The 14646-nt window shown below is 38.3% G+C and overlaps 1 protein-coding gene across 2 annotated transcripts in view; it reads right to left on the bottom strand.

Moving 5' to 3' along the window:
* Positions 1–14646, bottom strand: part of cep290 (centrosomal protein 290kDa) — an 81462-nt gene that overhangs the window by 19082 nt on the left and 47734 nt on the right. For both annotated transcript variants that reach the window (XM_015372234.1, XM_015372233.1), the window contains exons 36-42: positions 12944–13157; positions 12659–12796; positions 9902–10123; positions 8668–8787; positions 6452–6594; positions 6117–6272; positions 2188–2311 (exon numbers count right to left, since the gene is read on the bottom strand). In XM_015372234.1, the coding sequence (XP_015227720.1) occupies positions 2188–2311; positions 6117–6272; positions 6452–6594; positions 8668–8787; positions 9902–10123; positions 12659–12796; positions 12944–13157 (1117 nt within the window). The remainder of the gene's footprint in view (positions 1–2187; positions 2312–6116; positions 6273–6451; positions 6595–8667; positions 8788–9901; positions 10124–12658; positions 12797–12943; positions 13158–14646) is intronic.

Raw genomic sequence — 14646 nt, 5'->3', positions numbered from 1 at the left:
ATATATATATATATATATATATATATATATATGTGTGTGTGTGTGTGTGTGTGTGTATTTGCTGCTTTCTTTATTTCTTATCTATTGTTGATGTTTTGTTTGATTTATTTAATAAAGTTTTCTTTTTTTGTAAACCTGCAATGAAAATAACTGGCCAAACCCAAATAATTACCTCACTCTATATTTATTTCTAAATATAGTGTTTATTTAATATTTTTTATTGAAACCATCATTTTAAATGCATTTTTAATTATTTAACTTTGAATTTTACATTTTTATTATACTTCTTTTAAAAATTATATAATTATCATTTGAATCGTTCTTTGGATAGGTAAATAAATGTTACATTAACTTTTTATTTTCATGGGACTTTCCACCTGCCGTAGAGATACCATCACAACGCTTGTGAAAACAAGCTCAAGACTCCCTCACGGGTCCCAACTCCTATTTTTGGGTTGTTATGATGTAAATGGAGGGAGCAATAGACTAAAAAATAAGCCCTAAAGTATCAGCAGCACATATCAGGGATCAGCTTGACTGATCTCAAAAGAACTGGTATTCAAAAAACTGGATCAGTCAAGATGCAGAGCTGGTAACAAAAGCCTTCATCACATTTTAAATTTCTATTCATAAACATCTGAGTTTAACATCTATAAGTTGTGTTGGTCTCTCACATTATTACTCAACAGAGGGAAGTTGATATAAAGCCATTTGAGTGGGAATGCCTAATGGGACTGGGGATGCAGCACTATCACCTCAAAGCTGGGGGATGACTACACAGCTGGAGTACCTTTTTATAAGTCAGAGCTTCCTGCTTTTGTGTTTGTTTGCCCCGGTTTATACTGGACAATCTCTCTGGGCACTGTCTCAGTGTGATAAGGGAATTAACAGCAGGATCAGCAGAGAAGAAATGCTCTTTATGATCTTCATATGCTGCCTTTGTTGTTGCCACATCTTCCTCATCTTTCACTTCCTCCTCTCCCTCAGTCTTTTGGTGCAACTCTTCAGGGATGCTGAGATTATCATGATCCATATCTTTACAGTGTTGGTCACAAACACCCCTCGCCTTCTCGCTATCGCTCATCCCACCACCAGCTGCCGCCTGTCTCACAGACGACAGAGACGTGATAGATGCCGTCCTCTCTGACTGATCATCAGGATCAGCGTCAGCCCTGTCAGGTTCTTCCTTTTCTACAGGCAAAGTAACTTCAGAGCCATCTTGGATGTTTTGTTGATTTTCTTCAGTATTTGCCCGCATTATTCTTTCATTATCTCCAATGTGACCTACAGCAGTATCTAAGTCTGTTTCATCATCTGCATTTTTTCCATCAACGCTTAATAGCTTCGGCTCAGTGCGAGCATTTTCTTCTCCAGAACAGCAGCTTTGAGACTCGTCAGCTTGGGCTTGCACCGGCTCCCCCTGTTGGTCAAGGGTGTCTCCAGCAGGCTCAGGGTGGATTGAACGGCCGCAGCTCTCGGAAAGTGGGGCTTTAGTGTTCTCGACGCACATCCCATCCTCAATATCAAAAGTGACAGAACAAATCCCTTTAAAAGTCTGGGAGGAAAAGTCTCTCCTCTTCAAAGGCAGTAAATCAAATTAAACCCAGAGAGGAAGGGGAAAGATGAAGAAAGAAAGGAAGACTGATAAATAGATTATTAAACATCTCCATACCTTTAAACAGAGCATAGGCCAAGTAATACATCTTGGGAAAAATGTGAGGTCGTGCCATGTTATAACATATAAGGCTAATGGTAAAGTCTAAAAGGCGAGCTCTTAAACAGAAGAAGTACTTGATATGACATAAATATGTTCTTTTTTTGTTGATTTTGCTCCCTGATTCCAGTCCTCCAAAGTAAGAAAAAGTAATGTCTTTTCAAATGATGGTCCACCTTCCATCAACTATGGCTTTGATGGTAAAATACCAGAGCAATGTGTCTACTGGACTGAGAAATGAGATTCTCTCTATATGTGTGAGGCATATATATATATATATATATATATATACATATATATACACATACATATATATATATCATTGACTCGAAAGCAATCCACACTAAGCATGCCATCTGCCGAGGCCGACTGGAGTTCAAAAACACAAAAACTAAAATAAAGTGTGTATATACATACACACTTTTAATATACACCATAGCAGTTTTTCTTTTGTTTATTGTATTAATACATACAGAAGGCCTTGATGGGGATTCCTTGGACATCTGTCCCTCTAAGGAGTGGAGCCTCTCTTCCAAAAGTTGGTTCCTGGACATCAGATTCTCCATGGCATCGTCACGAGGTAAGGCCTGATGTTGCCTGATCATTCAATATGAGGGGGGGGAAAAAACAATGAAATAACAAGTGAGTTGTATACATAGCTCATAAAGGTCTGGATGGCAAAAAGAATTCCAGAAAATTATAAAAATCACTGAAACCCTCAGTTGCTTTAAATTCAGCCTTTGACTAAGCTATCTAGACATTATCGGTAGTTAAACCTCCAGTTTAACTTTCGTTCAATTTTCTAAATCAGTTAATCTTTTTGAATTTTTTTTTAAATCAATAATCATCTCCCTTTGTTTTAAACATAATTCTATTATTTTAATCTGTTGCTTTTATTCTCTTTAACTATTTGTACTGCCTCTGTGCCTCTGCAAAGTACTTTTTATCCTCACAGCACTTGAATGCTCTTACCACTGTAATGTGCTATATAAATAAATGCGCCTTTCCTTATGCTTGGTAATCAAGAATACAAATACAACAAATGAGGATTTTTAGAGGACATAAAATAAAATCAAAATTGAAATTCTCCGTTGAAAAATGTTGGTGAATAAAATTTGCACCTCTTACTGTTTTTCTATTCAATTCTTCATGTTTGTAAAAAGTAATTTGTTCAAGTCTTGAATCTGGGAACATTTCCATGCTGTCATAATGCTGGGTTTTGTTTAGCAAATGCTAGACTGCAACTAGACTCACAAACAATCTCATAACTTTAAAGGAACCTCTTCTATAATCCATTGTGGTGCTGGAAACATTTAAGTGTGAAAAGAATTTGCTGTTATAAGCAAAAATATGTTTGTTTTTTTGACATGAAAGCATGCAGCTGTGCTCTCATCACTACTACTGCTTTTAATTCATATTACATTTTTTGGGGGAAGAGATTAGCATCTGTGGGGAAGATTAAAGGGAGTTCAGTTTAAAAAAAATGTAGTCTCTAAACCCAAATCAAGCCCGTTTTCCCAGACCCAATAACGCCAGTCAGAGGCAAAGGGCCAAGATTGAGGTACAATTTTCCATATCAAGACCAGAATAAAGACCAGGAAAAATTTGTCTCAGGACCGGACTGGAGCAGAATACTAGTCATGAGGTGTCCGTTCCTTAAACACGAATGGTGTAAACAACTTGCTGAAGTTCAAAGTGATCATTAGAATGGGAAGGTAGTGAGATAGATTTCTTTTTGAATGCGGCATGCTTGCTGGTTCCAGGTCACATGGTGCTGTCAAACATTTGACCTCCCTATGCTGAAGTTAATTGTTCTGTGACCGTCCGACTGTTGGGTCAGTTGACATTAGACTGAACCTTTTGCAGCAGTGTAATGAAACAAATGCAAACATGGAATCTGACTCTTTTTTCAAACCTGATCTGGGTCTAATTTGCATTTGGTTTTAAATCTGATAGAGATTGGATCTTTTGGAATGTGACTGCGGTCTGAAAAGCCAACTGGCCCATATGGAAATTAGTATGACAATTATGTCACTCTGTACCAACAGCAGGGGAAAAAAAACGATTACAAGAAAGATGGAAGAAAGCATAGACGGAGGTGTACAGAAGGACAGCAATATTTTGGAATGATTAACTCTTTGGGTGGATATGATGACCTAAAAGAGACTAGAGGGGGTCATACCTTAACAGGTTGGTCGACTACAACGCTTCACCCACAAATTTATCCTCGGGGGTGTAGCTACCACAGGTCCTCCAAAGGTCCTAATTAATTGTTTAGCTCTCTGTCTCCTTTTCTGCATTGTGTGCTGTATCATCTGGCTACTTCCACTGCTTAATGATTTCAGTGCAATTCAGTTTATTAATATAGTGGCAGTTCATAACACGTCATCTCAAGGGCACTTCACAGAGACAATACTGTCAGACTGGTTTGGAAAACCAGTTGATTACATCCAGTCATTGACATGCAAGACCTGCTCCTTTAAATCCATCCATAGACACTGACTTCTGACACATCCTGTTAATTTTTTCTGTGCATGCGGGTCACTCCGGGGACACAATTAGACTGTGATATGAATAGCAGCACAAAAAAGAAAAAGATAAAAACTGAATTGAGCATTAAGACCTACAATGTGAACATAGCCTAAGTGTTTATGCTAACCCGGTAGCAGTCTGGTAGCTCTGTTCTCTGTATCTTTTACAGTTACTACACTGTTGCTACACACAAATTTAATTAGATTGTGTACAATACCGCCCACCTTTTCAGAAATTTTGTCGCTGTCTGCATTTTCCAACTGGTTAACTCTGAAACTGGTGAACCCAGTGTGTCTCAGTGAGCTTGATGCAGACATTTTTGATTTATGCCCAATATTGAAGCGTGGTCTGCGCTACGTTATATTCAACTCCACAACGCAAGAGGGACAATCTGTGTGTCTAAATAGGGCCACGGTGAAGAAGTAGGGACGGAGGAACATGAGGGCGAAAAAGAGCGGGGATCCAGGTGAAGGGTCCCAGCATTCTCGTGCACCTCGCTCTTCTAGCTGGTCAAACTTCACAAGTCGTTTGCCACAATGGCGGTCATACAAACAAAACAAGCCGGCCTCCTGTCTGCGGTCACCTACAATTTGGGAGAGGTGCAGCAGAGTGTCAGCAGAGGGGGCGGGGACGTCTTTTTGTTCACTGTGACACCTACGCAGACAACCTAGTTTCGAAGTATAAATCAGCCTTAAGACTCAAAAATTACTTAGTGCTGCTTTAACTTCAAGCAGTATTTATTTCTCCCTGACGAGAGAAAACTGGTATTTGTTGTCAGTGCAGGCACAGCCGGGTTAAGGTTGCTGCTTCCTGGATAGGGAATTCTAATGTAGATATTGGTTGAGTTTGAATTCAGGGGCTGCGTCCTCTCAAGGCCAGATTCTTAGATCAATTACATCATAGCGCAGCGCTGAGGTCTGTTCAGATTCCAAGACTCTTCGTTATGCGGCCGACAAATGCATCCTTCTTTTTACCCCTTTTGAAGGACGGGGCCGATGTATCCTACGTAGCCTTGGATATCCCGTTATTCATTGCGAGTCCAAGCAAGCTGGCCTCTCTGTGCTCAGATGAAAAAGGCACTTAGTGTCACAGTGTATATTGGAAGTTCAGTTTGAAATAATACAAGTAAATGAATAGTTCCATCTCAAATTAATGAAAATAGTTGTTTTAAATGGTTGTTGAGTCAGATGTGTGGCGGATAATGTTTGGTTGATTGAAATGTGCAAATGGGTTTGGCTGATATTTAAGGACAGATTCTAATATATCTGCAGAGTTGGGAACTATAAATCTGATACGATGCTGCTGTTTAAGCTCCTCGAAAATGTTATTAACATCTAGAACAGCAGTGAGAAGTTTGGTATTCATTCTTTCTCTGCTTCGTGTGTCAACTCTTACGGCTGCTAGGCCACAGAGCATAAGGCTATAAAAGCCGCAGAAGGCTAGACCCGTTTGAATTCACAGCCAAAACTCTTTCGGCCTCCTTTTTTTCACAAACCTCGAAGGATCCAGTCCCGATAGACCAGGTCCTTGGAGGATGGAGCCTTTAAAATTGAAAGCACTCATTGTCCATCCACCTTTCACAGGATATGGAGAGGCCACTGCTCAGACAGCAGAACTCAACAGGATAACGCAGTGATTCAAGAATTAGGCAGAATAACCCTTTGTTAATGAATGTGATGAATGAATAGCGCAATGACATAGCTGAAATTATTTAGGAAGGATATGGGCCCTTTAAGATGTTATTTTAATACAAATTTTTATGTGTTTTTAAAATTAAGATTGTAAGATTAAGTTAACACTAGAGGTGACACAGTTGAAGAATGAAATCAAGGGGGTCAAGAAAAGAAGTGCATTGCAGGCTGATACATACTTTATGGTAACAATTTGCGTCTCCAGCTCTGCATTCTTCTTCTTTAACTCCTCTATCTCTCTGTCCATCTCATTGGCTCGCACCCCCACCACCAGGTCAGCAGTCACACCTCGAGCTTTCAGTTTTTTCTGCAAAGCAGCCTTCTCCTGGTCAAGTCTGCAATCCAACAAAAACAAGCTTGTGTAACTGATAGAGGTATTGTATGTGCGCTGTCCAGCTTTGATTGAGCAAACTTTGATCCTACACAGGAACATAAGGAGCCATTAATCAATCATCAACATGCCTGTAGAAGATCTAAAAGCTGTGCATACCATGTGTATGATGTAGGAACTGACCTGGCATAAAGATCTTTAAGAGTGCTGAGCTGCTTCGACAAGGATTCATTATCTCGTTCCTTCTCTTTCAAGGAAATCTTCACCTTTTCCATCTTAGCCTGCCATTTTTTGCTCTCCTCCCACCTCACAATTTCCTCTTTAGTCTGATAAGGGAAGACAGTATTAAACATTTTAAACACATTTTTAAAATTTAAAAAACCTTATTCAGATTGTAAGATTACCTCCCTTTGCCTTGAATTGGTAAAGAAAATTAACAAATTAATAAAACAGTAGAAACTATTAAAGGTGCAGCTATTCCAGCAGGCTAAATGTGTGCAAATCAAAGTTTGCAAGTCTAACGGTCAAGCTAAATGCTAAGAAAATTAAATCCTTAACTAGAGGTTGTTTGCAGACATTAAAAGAAAGCATTAAGGATCTAAGTAGAGGTAAATCTGCTCCTGTTTATGTACATATATGCGAATAAAAACCAGAGCAAACTGTCAGATGCTCCAAGACCTGGGATGGTTGTGACAAACACATAGCGTCTGATGAAAGCTGTGGGTAAAGTAGATGAATTAGACAATAGAAGAGCAAAGATTGGGGCAATTCTGCCTTTTTTAAATACTTTTTTTTATTCAAAAGGGAAATAAAATTGTATAAGTTTACTTAATGAGTATGAAGTAAAATTGGTTCATTTTTGCTGTAAACAACGAACACATTTTGCAAATGAAACATTTTGAAAAAAGCGACTGGAACTGAAACTTTGAAAAAACATTTTAATTAAAAGGTTTTTTTTTTTTATTTCTGTTTTTCAGATTGATTTTTATGAAATACAATCTTTTCATTTTGGGTTTTTACGGAACACATTTTCCTCACTTCAAACCAAATACAAACACTCACTCTGGATCAATAGTATGCTGCTGGTAACATTTATGCGGACCAATAAAAATGCGTCTTTGTTCCTCACTCCAGAGGAAAGACCACCCCCAGAATTAATGAGAATGTGATTTGGAAAGTGCAGTTTGAAAAGAATGCAATTCCGAAAATTAAATCTGAAATACAGCAGTTAGAAGAAAAAAAATTCCAAAAATGGCAAAGTTACTCTCCAAAACTACTTTTTTTAAATTAAAAAAATTCATCTAATTAAAAAAAAGTCATTTTTGTACTGCATTTTTTTATTGCAGTTTAAAAAAAACTTTGTAACTAATGGAACAAGATTCAATCTATAAAAAAGTTGTAGATTGTGATAGCTTCGGGCAGGAGGGATCTCCAGCAGTGGTCTGTATTACAGTGGCTCTAAGGAGGCCTCTGACTAAAGAGGTCATGAACGGCCAAATTCCATCATTTTGGGCTTCTGTTAGGACTGAAATACTGCAGCGTTCACTTAGGAACATTTGTAATTACCAGGACAGTAACTATGCGGAAGAACATGGCATTTGAGCAGCAGCTGGTGATTGTTAACATCTAGAGACATCCTTTGATTTAGCAAATACACCACTATGAAAAAAATGTGGAAAAACTACTGCAAAAATAACTGTCTCTATTGAAGGGCATGACAAGGCTTGGAAAAGTTTGTAACCGCATTTTTTCACTACTTCCACATGTAGTGTGGTGTTGTCAGCTTGCCGTTTTTGCTGGACACACCCCTCTGGAGCTAGCCAGAATAGGGGGAGAAGCTGCACAGAGTGTAAATAGGCAGAAAAGCATAACCCGACCTTTAGTGGCTATGCAGATGATTCCCTTAAAAGTTTGAAGGAGTGTTTTTTTTTCCAGGGGAGGACTTGGAGCTAGCTACGGGTAACAAGTGTAATTTCTCCTTAAACCCTGCAAGAACTGTTGGCTGAGGCAGAAAAAGATGCTAATTATTTGGATGTCCAAGAATTAATAGGCATGTTTGCTTCTTCATCAACAGTCTGAATTTAAAGGGTGGGGCTGAAACGAAAAAATAGGCAAACAATAGCAGAAAAATGTTGCTCGTTAAAGAAATAAATGGAGCATAATGCTGATGTTTGTAGAAAAACATTGAGGAAATAACAAAAACAAGAACCACTTTCTTCTATATGGTAATTCTTACTGTTTATTTAAAAGTGATATAATGTTTAACTGTCAATTTATAAATGCAATCCAAGACAGAATCAAAAGTTATTCAACAGATAAAATGTTAATTCAATGGATCTCAGCAAAAAAAAAAAAAAGCTTGTCAGAGATTTTTGTCCTATCTAAAGTGGTACACACACCTTCCCCTGATCATCTTTGTTGGTTGCCACTTGGTTTCTTTTCTCCAGGTCAGACTCCAGCCTTTTGATCTTCTTCTGCAGATTCTCTATCATGGGTCCTTTACCAGCTTCAGATTGATTCTATGAAGTAAAGAGGAGAAAGAAGCATCACCTTTAGACATTTATTTAATTTTTAGACACAGTTCAAATGGACTTCCTGTTCTATGACCAACAAATTTAACTGGATAAAAAAAAAAAAACCAAGAATTAGGAGGATTATTTTCTCATCAACACATTGTTGAAATGACAGATACTGGATAGATGTCTGGAAACATTCAGCTAAACCGAGCTAAACCACTGAACCAGGTGTTTCCCTGCAGGTAGGACCGGGCGCCTTGTGGGTTAAGCAGAGACCACACAGTGCTCCATCTTACAATGGGTGAACATAACTGTTTTTCATAATCAAAGTGATGATAAAAGGCTTAAAAAGAAATAGTTAAATTCTTTCTCGCATTGGGTTTTAAGGTAGACTGCATATCACTGTAGTCAAAGCCTTAAAGGGATAGTTCGGTATTTTTGACATGAATCTGTATGGCATCCCCATCACCAGTGTCATGCAATCACACTGACTTACCCCTGGCAGCGTCCTGTGAGCAGAGTTCTCGTCCAGTTTTGGTCAAGCCAAAAGTAGTCCGGCAGGTTTGCTAGAGCCAGCGAAATAAAACGTTTCTCTTCCCAAAACATTATGTGTTCAAAAGAGTGATATTTTTGCATCCCAAAAACATTGTAGTGGAAAAAGTCACACGTCGTTATCACTTGGTCCTATTTTCTCTCTGTTCGTATCAGTGCGCGCCGTCATTCAGACAGCGAGCTCAACAACAGCCAGATGCATGTCTCCCTCCGCCTAGCCTCTAGCTGGGCGGAGGGAGACATGCATCTGGCTGTTGTCAGGTTAGTAGGCCCTAGCTGTCTGAATGACGGCGCGCACTGATACGAACAGAGAGAAAATAGGACCAAGACAGGTAAAATAGGACCATACAGATTCATGTCAAAAATACCGAACTATCCCTTTAAAGGAATAACCTCTAGCAGAATAAATAATCAGCTAATCAGGACACCAGATGATCAGGTTCAGTCTTAGTAGCACACAACTATATGGTTTAATTATAATTTAAAAGGATATTTACATATATTCTGCTCTTAAGGAGGCAACAGAGAAAAGTTCAAGCAAATTATTTTATGCTTAGTCACAAACCTGCATGGTGCTTGTGAGCCTCTTCACTTGCTGCTTGAGCTCTTCAACTTCTTGCTCTCGTTCCTCCTTTTCAGCCTGGAGACGTCTCAGAGTTCTTTGATACTTTTGGAAATCTTGGTTCAGGCCTTCAACCTCCTCTTTCAGAGTATTCTCTCTGCTCCTGGCTGCTCTGGCAGACTCCTTTGCAGCTTGAAGTTCTTCAGACACTTCCTGTAGCCGTGCCTGGAAAGAAAGAGGTTCATGAGATCTGCACTCTTCGGCAGGACCTTTGAAACATACTTAAAAAAATAATAATAATAATAATCATGATACGAAATCATATCAACTTGCTTGCATAATTATAGAGTGATTTTTGTTCCATTCTTATTGCAAGCAAATAACATGTTTTGCAAATGGATCTTTAAATTAAAAAGTAATCATAAAAAAAAGGTTTTAAGGGACTTTGCTGTTTTCTCAGATTTTATTTCAAAGTGTATTTTTGAGTTTTATTTTTATATTTCTGTTTTCAAATTGTGTATTTCTTTACATTTTTACAAAGTGCATTCTTTTCAAATTGCACTTCACAGATCATATTTTCTTCACAAGCCTAAGAGGATAGTAGAGAGAAAAGGCCGAACCAGAAGTGAAGAGAATGTGATCTGGAAAATGGTATTTGAGAAGAATGCAAACCATAAAAATTCAATCTAAGAAAACTGAAAAAATAAAAAAAGAAATATCAAACATGAAAAATGTAAAAAATAAAAACAATAAATCTGAAAAAACAGCAAAGCTCTAAAAAAAATCCTATTTTTATTTAAAATGTTTTTCAGATGTTTCAATGTTCAATTCTTGGATTGCTTTTTTTTTTATTTTCGATTTACAAAATGTTTTCTGAGCTTGTAACAATACTGGAGCAAAATTCCCTCCATCCCAGAGCTGTTTCAGTCTTTTCTTCCTTGAACTCACTTGTTTATTTGCATTTTTTTTAACACTGGATGTTAAGACTTTTCTTTATTGTTCCCACACTCATCTGGGAGATGCTGACTGGGTAGCAGTTGGTTGCTTCTTTATTTAGTTTCTGCACATGCGCAGTATCGTACCTCCGTTGTTATTTTGAATATACACAAAGGACCTTATTTACTAACACAATAAGCAAAAACAAAGGTTAGAACAATAAAAAATACTAATACATCAGCAGGATGTGATAATCTTTTAGAAAAACTTTGTATACAACTGCAGTAAGACACTGGTGTATAAAAAAAAAAAAAAGTCCAATAACATGATGTACCTTTAAGCATTTAAGCATACGGTCAAGCTTGTAACTTTTGGGCTATTCCAAAAGCTTGTTATTCTGTTAAATGAACCTGGCAAATGAGAACAAAGCAGCCCACATCATTGTGCCTCCAACACTAAACTTAAAGTTATAGTGAAGAATGGTTTTTTTTCCCCAGGTGGATCATCAAAAATAAGTGGTCCTCCTAATTGTCAGTTATTCTGATGATATGTTTACAAAAGGCTGTCATACGTGCTCATCTCCATTTTTTCTTACTGGTGGTGAGTCTGACATAGTGGAAAAATAGCAAATCTTCTTATAGAAAGTAAGCTTGTATGAGTGATGCAAACATTAACTTGTAAACAGAGCATGCAAGAGGAGAAATGGGCTTATGCACACTCTTGCATGTGTTTAATAGGCATTCTCTCTCGGTAGTGGGTGAAGGGTTATGCATGTGCTTTTTTCTTTTTAAAGTGGAGAGGGTGGGTCTTTTAAAAAAAAATCATGAAAATCTATACCTATATACACCTCTATTCTATACCTTTAATGCTGGTAGAGATATTCTAGACATTGAAAGCTTAATATATACTCCGTCTTATCGTAAAGGCCTATTTGTCTTATAATTAGGTCTCTGTTAATTTTGGAGTCAGGCCTCTTTCCAGTTCATGGCCGTATAGAACTGACTTCCTTGCTTATCCAGGGATCCAGCAGTTCCGAGCCATCAGCTTTGCTGGTTACCACTTTGTTCCTAACAAACTGTATTCAGTGTCCTTTAACATAAGCTTCAGTCTGAGGCAAATGTTTAAACCTCGGATGCATTCCCAAACACTGGGTCAGACATTTAACCTGTTAACCGGCAAAATCTAAATTACCAAAAAAATAAATAAATCTTGAAAAGCATACATTAAATTTAACGAGGGTCTATCCTGCCTTATGAAACCACTGTAATGACAGACGGTGATAGAATGAGGCTGCCAGTTTGGAAGCGCCACATGCGCCCCGAGGACTTGACAGTTGACGGGTTAATGTAGTATTTACTGAGTTGTAGGAATGAAATTGAGTATGTAAGAACATATTTGAGCATGTGGGGATCTGTAGACAATACAAATCCATGATGAATGTCTGCAAACTTCTGATCAGAACTCCAAAGCCAGTGGGAGAAGAAAAAAGAACCACCATCTCCAGATAAGCAGATAAGCAGCTGCTTGTATCTGTATCTGACACGTATCTGCAGAGGTCACCTTCCTGCTCGCTAAGATTGATGCAGATGGTCCTTTAAACACAGAAACATGGTAAACCAGAACCTTCTAATGCAGCCTGTCAGCAAGTAAAATTAAATTACTGCTGCTTTGTAGAAGTCCTGGGTTCTAACCATTATGCCAAACTGGAAAACATAAAACATCCAGCAGAGCATCATTTATGCTCAACAAAGCTTCATTTGAGCTGATTATATTGACAGGGATGAAACCATGAGAGGTGAGTAGGAAAGGACACTTTGATCCCACCTTCAGATCTTTGGTGTGTTTGTCAACCAGCATCTGTACATTAAGGCTCTCCTCTCTCTGTGCAGCACTGGCAATGACTTGCTGCTCTGCGGCAGACGTCATCTCCGCCCGCAGCTCCAGTAGAGCTTTACTGAGACCCTGAGAAAACATTGAACAAACAGCCCACAGTCCTTACTTATACAATTATGGGGTTAGACCTCATTTCACATTTCAACTGAGTAATGAATCAGTGGTGTACAAAGAAAATACTGCATAGCAAAAAACAAAAAACAAAACCCTGAAGACCTTGAGCTGTTTCTCCTTCTGAGTAAGTTGTGCTTTGAGTCGCTCCACCAGGTTTTTCATAGTGTTGGTCGGGGAACGGATATTGGCCTCCTTCTGAGCCTCCAGCTCTGTACGAAGGTAATTCATCTCCTTCTCCATCTGGGCCAGCTGACTGCTCTTATCCTCTGTCTCACTGGTCAGAGTCTTTAGCTGAGCAACATATTTTTCCTCCAGCCTGCAACAAATGTCAGTATTATAGTAGGAAACATTTCCCAGAGCTGCTTTCTATTCAGAGAGCAAATGGTTGTACATTTTTGGGCAGGAAAATGGGTGGCCGAGGGATGCAAATGACGCATGAATACATGATTTCACAGTTAATTGAAAAGGAAACACAGAAGACAAACAAAAACAAATGCAAAGAAAAAAATCCAAAAAAGGAGAAAAGCTGCAATCACAAAACCTGCTCAATACACATACATTTTGCTAACACATAAAACACACAGAACACAGGAAAGTAAAATATACTAAAAGTAGCTAAAGCAAATGCTGGAACCTGCAGGAACCATCTGTAAACATTGATTGGCTTAAGAGCTGTAATGTGGGCGGGTCTTCAGCATGCCCTGAACACAGACTGAGAGGAGAGACGACCTGATGCAATGACAGCCTTACTGAAGTAAAGCGCTGGCTGAAGTCTGTCAGAATTTTCCCTCTAGTTTGCTCATTATGTGCAAGAAAAAAATCGTTAAATTTGTCGGTTAGAAGCAGCTCTGATCTAATCAAGTCAGCACTGATTGACATCTCCTCTCCATATGTTGCTCTTTATTTCATGTGCTATTAGAACTATTTTACTTTTGTTAAATTGCTCAAAATGTGTTATTTTCAGCTTTACACCACTTTCATAACCAGTGGAAGCAAAAATATTAAGTTCTAAAACATCCAATATGCTTCATTGCTCTTTTATTATAAAAAAAAAAATACAATCATATCTAGACAATATCGCAGCTCTCAACCACAGACACCAAAATGATCACTACTCAATGTTTTCAGATATTGAGTCCTTTTTATTAAGTGATAACATAATTATTATAAAACTTCTTATATTTCATAATTAAACCTCTGGTTGCATCCAACGTAAATACTAACTGCATAGTCACTTTGACAAGTAACTAGTTACTTTGATTGTGTAGTTACTAAGTTACTCATTGAGTTGCTTTTTTGAAGAAGTAATTAGTAACTATAACAATTTTTTTTAAAGCCAGGGATAAACTGTGCGATCAATTCAATGGTTGCTCACAACCCTAACTCCAACTCTGCTAGTCGATCAGCGATGCATGTCCTCACCGTGTACGAACTGGCAACTCATATTGCGTGTCCTCAAAGACTTGTCGGGATCTTGAACAATCCAGGCATGCAACACAACAAATTGAGTTTAGCTAGTAATAGAAGAAGAATATGCTCGCACACGTGTAATGTGAAAATCTAAGCTGAAAGAGCTCATTGTGGTCGTGTCACCACTTTAACTTGCAAATCACTTGCGAGCCGCAACCAAAATATCAAATACGGTTGTTTTTCTTGTGGCCTATCAATCGCCTCTCATGATACGATTTGGCCCGATCCCCAAACTTGTCACACGACTGGAAAACGGTCTCAAAAAAGAACAAAAATCACTCAGTGTATCCCGTCCCCGACACTGAAGATGAATTAGTCTAAACGTTAGAAAAGTT

The sequence above is a fragment of the Cyprinodon variegatus genome, unplaced genomic scaffold, assembly GCF_000732505.1.
Source record: "Cyprinodon variegatus isolate N-32 unplaced genomic scaffold, C_variegatus-1.0 Scaffold70, whole genome shotgun sequence".
Classification (NCBI taxonomy): domain Eukaryota; kingdom Metazoa; phylum Chordata; class Actinopteri; order Cyprinodontiformes; family Cyprinodontidae; genus Cyprinodon; species Cyprinodon variegatus.
The sequence above is the reverse complement of the archived record's forward strand: the minus strand, read 5'-3'. Positions and strand labels throughout refer to the sequence as shown.